The 7,518-nt window shown below is 49.5% G+C and overlaps 1 protein-coding gene across 1 annotated transcript; it reads right to left on the reverse strand.

Moving 5' to 3' along the window:
* Nucleotides 1-570: 570 nt before the first annotated feature.
* Nucleotides 571-5,079, reverse strand: ERP29 (endoplasmic reticulum protein 29). The gene is made up of 3 exons (XM_059484920.1): nucleotides 4,914-5,079; nucleotides 3,474-3,612; nucleotides 571-2,308 (listed from the first exon to the last, which is right to left on the reverse strand). The coding sequence occupies exons 1-3, from the start codon at nucleotides 5,031-5,033 to the stop codon at nucleotides 1,806-1,808; spliced, it is 762 nt and encodes a 253-aa protein (XP_059340903.1). The 5' UTR covers nucleotides 5,034-5,079; the 3' UTR covers nucleotides 571-1,805.
* Nucleotides 5,080-7,518: the final 2,439 nt, after the last annotated feature.

The raw sequence follows: 7,518 nt of genomic DNA on the forward strand, positions 1-7,518 counted from the left end.
GGCTCCTTCAGGGTCCCGGGGGCTGCTGCCCTCAGAGAGACCGGGCGCGGCTCCTTCAGGGTCCCGGGGGCTGCTGCCCTCAGAGAGACCGGGCTTCAGGGTCCCGGGGGCTACTCCTCTCAGAGAAACTGGGTACCGCTCCTTCAGAGTCCCGCTGCTTCCCTCAGGGAGCCTGGGCACGATTCCCTCAGAATCCTGCGTGTTGCTCCCCTCAGAGAGCCCGGGCATGGTTCCCTTAGAATCCTGCGGGCTGCTACCCTCAGAGATCCCGGGGACTGCTCCCTTCACAGATCCAGGGCACGGTCCCCTCAAGTGCTGCTCCTATCAGGGGCTGTTCCCTCAGTGCTTCGAGAACGGCTCCCCTCAGAGGACGATTCCCTCAAGGTCTCCGGGGCTGAGCCAGGCGGGACAAATCTCCACACAGCGCTCCCAAGGACAGCCCGCCATGCCGGGGTCCCTCCTCTGCCGCTCCTGAGGGGAGAGAGCTCTGGGCCACCCTCACCTTGCTTCAGCCGTCACAGCCTCCCCTCTGATCATTGTAGTTTTTCTATAGTGATTAAGAAGCAGCTCTGAAGTGGAATTTTTTTTTATTATAGCATTATTAATACATTTTATCTCGCAGCAACATCTGCTCCTTGTACCCACCCCAAGATTCAAAAGGCAGCAAAGCTCCCACAGGAATCAGTTTTGTTTAAAGCATACTTTTAAGGTAAAACTCACAGGTGTTTATCTTTTCAACTCTGTAACCCTGACCAGGGCTTCAGCATCTTCCAGAAGCATCCAAATTCCACAGAGTGTGAACTGCACAGTTCTGAGGACTGGCCTGATCCTTGGGCCAGGCATCTCCTTTTAAATAACACATACGAGGGTTCTAAGGACACAAATACTTCTGCTTCCTCTTACAAGACCTCGTTTTCAAATATTCAGAACTACCAAACACTGATGAGGCTTCAGTTTGAGAGTGTCAATTGTTTCTGGAGGCTAGAAAAACATTTTGTTCATGAAAGTCTGGACAGGTAAAAGACCTCTTCAGCTGTAAGAAAACTCAACCAAATTTACCTCTGAAAACCTGATTTTTTTGCACAAACTGGTGAGACTGAGTGTAATAGCACCTCAAGGAGACTCTGCCCTTGCTCAGAACTCACTTCACTGTGTCAAGGTATCACAAAGGATTTCAGGAGAATATTTAATGAAATGGCTGCTCTGGACAGAAAATGAGGGGCATGCCGTGAACTGTCTTCACTGCCAGCACTTGGCTGATACCCAAAGCAAACAGGGACAGAAGCCGTGGAAGGGGAAGGCAGAAAAAGGAAGCTCTGAGTCTCTGAGTCAACAACAGGTAAGAACAAGACTTAGAGCCAAAATGGTACAACACAAGGAGTGTGAGGGGTAGATTAACAAGTATAAAACCCAAGGATATTAGGGACAGTGAAAGGTGGGGAAGTAGAGGACACCCTATCTGTACCTTTTCAAACCTGAATTTTGTAATTTGTTAGTCAGGGAACAGCTGTAAAAACCACCTGGAATGAGCTTCTGGCCAATCTCGAGCTTTTTTTGTTGTCTGCTTTAACACTGTTACTGGATAGCATTACACAATACTTGCTGTGTCTCGCTCTTAGGTGATTTTCCCCACATTTACAATACTGTGTTTTTAAGGAATTTCTTCCTCTTGATCTTCTAAACTGAGAATCCCAGAAGGAGATCTGCTGCCCTCTTGAAGTCAGCGGGAAGTTTGCTTGCATTAAGGAGAACTGGTTAGGACTCTTGACAACGTTTCACAGCTTGTAGAAGAGTTCTCCAACACATCAGAGCTCATCTTTGTCACTATTCTTCTTCCGGAAAGAAGTGAGGATGTTGAGGCTTTTCTGGAGCTCCTCCTTCTTTCCATCACTCATCTTGTTCTTCTCGATCAGCTTGGTGATTCGGACGACTTCGTTAGCAGCAAACTCCTCTCCCTGCTCCAAGATCTTGCTCATAATTTTCAAGTATTGCTCTGCTGACTTCTTCTCGGTTTCTTTTGCTTTTCCTAAATTCTCCTGGCCCTTTTTCAGGAGGGCTTGGCGATCAGATTTCTCTGTGGTGCTCATGAATTTGCTGGCCAGCACATCATACTCCTTCAGGCAGCCTGGCATGCCCAGGTAGATGCCATTACTCTTCAGCCAGCGCTGAATAGCCCCAGCCTTGATCTCCCCACCATAAAGTAAAGGATTTTTAAAGTCACCATCCTGGAACAAGTAAAAAACAGGGAATTTTTCCTTGTCCAGCTTGTACTTCTCTCCCAGCTCAGTGTTCAGTTTATCGCCATAATCTGTCGAGGAACAACGAAACACAGAAAAGCAGAGTTAATCAAAAATTAAATTAGGATTCCCTCCCACACAAATATTTGTAGGCAGAGCTTCAACATGTCCTAATAACCTGTCTGCCAGGAAATCACAGAGTCATGGAAATATCCTGAGCTGGAAGGGACCCAAAAGATTCACTGAGTCTAATTTCCAGTCCTGCTCAGGACACCCCAAAATCCCAAATACTTCCTGAGCTCTGGCAGCCTTGGGGCCCTGACCATTCTCTGGAGAGCTTGTTCCAAGGAAATGCCTCACACTGAAATCAATTTTGCAAGGCAAACATTCAGTGGCTTTTCCAAAGTAAAAGACTTTAATGGTGTTTTGCTGTGACTGTGAGAGTGTAAGACATTGGCAGGATCTTTTGTATAAACCCTGTTCTCCTTATGGGAAATCAATACTCTTTTTCCTCTTATTTTCCTCTATCCATTGATTTTATCTGATTTTACAGTGAAATAAGAGTTTTTCCTGTCTGTGTGCAGAGAATTATTTGATTCTGACAGCATGCCAAGCTCCAAGACATTTACTCATCTCACAGAAATGATATTTATTCCTGAGGACAGAAAACAAAGCCATTTCAAATATGCTCCTTAGAGAATCCCACATATGCTTAGAAATATCAGAGTGGGTAAAACTTCACAGTTTGATAATTAAACATAAATTCTTAATTCAACCTCCAGAGCACATCAGGTGACAGTGATCTGTTTTTCACTCTTTTTCTCTTAATTCCAGTGACAATCACATCAAGTTAAAGCAGCCACAGTGCTGTGCTGCCCCAGGCTTTGCTGCATGGAATTAATCACACTAAATATTCTTTGTCTGACCATGGTTGTAGCTAAAGCACGATTCTTGTGAGCTCTGCTCCCTGCATGTGGGACAAAAAGGTTTCTCTCAGCAAAGAAGGGGGGAAAAAAAAGGCAAGAATTGCAGGGGATGAGGAGGTGGCAGCAGTTCAGCAGCGTGGGCTGGATCCTCATTACCCAGCCCAGATGGATCAGCAGCTCTCCCACGCTCAGCCAGGGCAGGAGCTCCACTCTCACATCCATCCCTCCCCCAGAACTGCTCAGAACCTGCAGAAATCACAGTGAAATTATCCCCTCCTCACCAGCCCACACTGTTTGCAGAGTTCCTCACCTGATATTCCCACTTCTGCCACCAGCAGATCCTCACTGGAGCCGGAGCTCTCCGCCAGCTTTTTAAACTCATCTTGTTTCTCACCATAGGGATATTGTGTGTCAAACTTCACAAGGACAAACTTGTGCTTTGGAATGACCTAAAACAAGAAGGAAAAGGGGAAAAGACAAAACAAAACTTGATCATTTCAGGTCTGAGCAATCCATAAGTTGTTTTTGCTTGTCCTTTTTTCCTGTGCAATGGGGAGATGCAGAGGAGAATGGAAATTTGATATAATTATGGCCTTTGAGAAATGACTCAGTGTTGTGTGGAGGAAAGGCTGAGCTTTGGGTGTCTGCATTCCTGCACCAGATGATAAAGATAGTACGTGGTAGGTTTGGGGGATCTGATAATGCCATAATTATAAGATTTGCTTATTGTAAATCTGACTGGCATCTTGGAAGAAGATCAGCTAAAACATTGTCCAGTGGGATGCGAAGAGGAGAGAGGCCAAATGTAATTTCACGTCATTCTGAGGTGTCCCAGCATGAGAGCTGCACTCCTGGCTGGGAGGGGACACAGGGAGGCAGTGCAGATGCTGGAGCTGTTGCACTGCTACGTGAAATGGAGAATTCACATTTAATTGATTCCTCTTCACTTCAGCCTTGCTCTGCTCAGACGATGCCTTTTCCAATTAGTTTGGCAATGGAATCCCTTGGGGGATTTTCCCCTCCCTGCCGTGGAAGACCTTGCAAAATCTTTTTGTTCTCGCGAACAGGCTGAGGTTGCAGCACAGCTCCCCACCTACACAGCGCTCTGCCAGCGCTGCTCAGGCCCTGCACATCTGCATGCACCGGTGGCTGCAGGCTCGGTCCCGGCCTGCCGAGCGGTCGCTGTCCCGGTGGGGAGCGCACCGGGCCCGGGGAAGATTCCGTCCTTGCACAGTGATTTAGCGAAAGGAAAAAAAAAACGATGGGGAAAAAAAAAAAAAAGGCGCCTGTTGCTGTTTGATGAACAAGTGGAACCCAAGCAGCGCGCCCACGGCCCCGGCTCCATCCCCGCACGGTGCTGCCCTCCCTGAGCGGCACAGACAGCGCAGCCCGGCCGAGGAGCGGCGGCTGCGGCCGCACCTCCCCGCGCCGGTACCGCCGGTACCGCCGGGCCGGACCCCGCGGCTCGGCTCCACTTGGACCGCGCCGATTGGCTGCCGGCCGCGACCGCCACGCTCCCATTGGCTGAGCGCTGCGGCCGCCGCGCTCCCATTGGCTGCGGCGCGGCCGCTCCGCCGGCACCGAGCGCTCCCCGCGCCGGCGGCGGCGGCAGCGACCCCGTGCCCGCGGCCCCGCCGCGCCCCCCGCCTTCCTCCCGGGCCCCGGGGCTGCCGCCGGCCGCGGGGATACACAGCCCGGTGCGGCCCCACGTCCGCCCCCAGAGCGCTCCGGCGGGCCCCCAGCGCCGTACCTTGTAGAAGGTGATGGTGTCGAGCGGCACGGAGCCCTTGGTGTGCAGCGTGCTGCCGCCGGGCAGCACCAGGCCGAGCAGGCAGAGCAGCACCGAGCCGGCGGCAGCCGCCGCAGCCATGGCGGAGCGCGGAGGGAGCGGAGCTGCGGAGCCACGTGACGGCGCGACGGCCGCCGCCGGGGGCTCGCCTCGCCCCGCCCCGCTGCCCGGGGCCACCGGGGGAGCGGCAGCGCTCGGGGGCGGGCGGGGGCTCCGACACCGCGCGGGCCCGGGAGCGCCGCGGCCCCCGGGACAGCAGCGCTGCTGGTGCCGGGGAAATAAGGACAGGAGAGCGGCTGAAGGCAGCGGAAGGGTAGCAGGGAGAGGAGCCGTGGGGTGGGTGCGCGTGTGGATGCAGGTGAGCACTGCCACAGCCCGCTCAAACAGAGGTTTTTGTGCTGCCAGGGGAGATTTCACGCACTGCCAGCCCGCACTTGCACACAACGTGTTCTTATCGTGGAAAGACTGGATGAAAAGCAAGCAAGCACTGCAGAACGACAGACTGACAGCTCATCAAGTAAAAGCACTGTTCCATCCACGCTCCCTCCCCCAGCAGTCATCGTTCTGCACCTAATCCCCAGCTGGAAAACAATGAGCATTTTCCCTTTCTCCATCCTTCCTCTTAGCAGGATCTGCTTGTCCTGCACCAGCATAATCTGGCTTCACCACGAAGCTTACAAAGTGCAGACAAGCACTTTGATCACATCCAGACCATCCAGGCAGAAAAATGAGGCAGCAATACTGATTTGTAACGAAACTGACTTTTATATAAATTATAAACCCATCCAGTTTAAAGCAGTTCAGTTGCAGCTGTGTCACTTAAGTCCGTAGAAGGCTGAGGCGTACATATCTCCTACAGTCATAAATTAACAATAATCAAGGAAGAGAAAGTTCAGATAAGGCTGCAAATACAACAAAAAAAAAATTCCCTAAGATTACTAGCTGTTAAAATAAAGTCATGATTATCAAGGATTGCAAAATATAAATGCAATTTTTGAACAGTTAAAAAGTACAAAAATGATGGACAACACAAACAAGCATTGTACAGTTTGTCCTGTGTGTAGACAAAGCAGAGTAGGAGATTTCCAACCTTTATCTACATCAGACACTGATTTGAAGCCAAGAGGAGTTGAGGAAATCTGTAAAAGGATCGTGGCTCATGATCCCAGTAGTATAAAAGCAGTAATTTTTCAGTCTGTAAACAGTAGTCTTGGTAGCTTCTTCTAGGTATGTTTTTCAATTCATCACCCAAAGAAAATCCGAAACCAACAAAAACAAATCCTAAGAGTGGAAAAAAGGGGAACAGCAGCAATGGGTTATAGCTTGAATTTCTTACCAGGTCTTTGTGGGACATATTCTGGAGGGGAAATGCTCTTTCATAAGAAATATATAATATATTTAACTGTACACAATTTATAGGGGGAGAGAAACTCTCCCTCAAGCAAGCCCCCAGTCAGTGAGTACGGAGTCATTTTTGTACACTGTTTCCTCCTAGAGAAACTACAGCTTGGGAAGAGACAGCCTCTGCTTTTAGAAACCACTGAGGAGCCCCAAAGCCCTGTGTTTGCCAAGGTTGTCATTCCCAGCAGCTGGCACTGAGAACATCACAATTCCCTGTGCTGGAAGCGACAGAGCCACGGTTCCACCCTGTCCCAGCCGCTGCCTCAGATGACACCAATCCCCTCCAGTTTCAGTTCTGCTTTCAAGGGATGCAGGAAACCTTTTTTTAACCCAGTTTCTGCTTTCAGGCACACAGGAGGATTTTAAATGCTTGGTTCTCTTAATCCTAAACCTCACTTACACTGTCACCATTGCTTATTGATTCGACTGAGTTCAACCTGGTGTAGCAGCAGTGGAAGGAAACTCCAGCCTGGATCAGCCCTGGGACTGTCCCTGGGTCACCTTTGCTGTGTTTGTGCAAAGCCCTTGGCAATCAGAGCACAGGGACAGCAGCAGGGCCACTGTGGCCCTGACTGGGAAGGGCAGGGCCTGTTTTGGCTCAGGGCTGCTCTGAACTGCCCCAGCCCAGCTCTGGGGGGTTTCACTCACCCTGACAGCATCACCTCCAGTCACCAGCCTTGCTTTAATTCAAGGAGCACACCCTCCTTTCAAAAATTATATTTCTATACAACATGACAGTTCTGTTTTTTTTTTTTTTCTTTTCTTTCAGTAAAAGTATTACTATAAAACAAACTTAACACATTTTGGTATTCCTCCAGCCCAGAGCACTTACCAGACACTGTGATTCAACCATCAGGACATCCTTTACAATTTGACAACCTGCAGACATTCTTCTTTCCCTTTCAGGATGGGGCAAAGCCAAACTAAATCCAGCAAGAGCAGCTATGGGACTTTTTTTTTTTGTTTTTTTAATACAGGGGATTTATTAAAAAAATACTCTCATCAACATTCTAGCATTACTAACAAAACAGAGGAGATGACAAAGGCAGTCAAGCTCTCTTCAAACTTTAAATCTACACTTGGATACCTGTGGCTCTAAACCAGGAGATGAGGAATTTGTTGGGTCTGACCTGTCTCTTGTATTGCAGGTACATGAACTTTTTTT

This window comes from Ammospiza nelsoni, chromosome 18, assembly GCF_027579445.1.
Source record: "Ammospiza nelsoni isolate bAmmNel1 chromosome 18, bAmmNel1.pri, whole genome shotgun sequence".
Lineage (NCBI taxonomy): Eukaryota > Metazoa > Chordata > Aves > Passeriformes > Passerellidae > Ammospiza > Ammospiza nelsoni.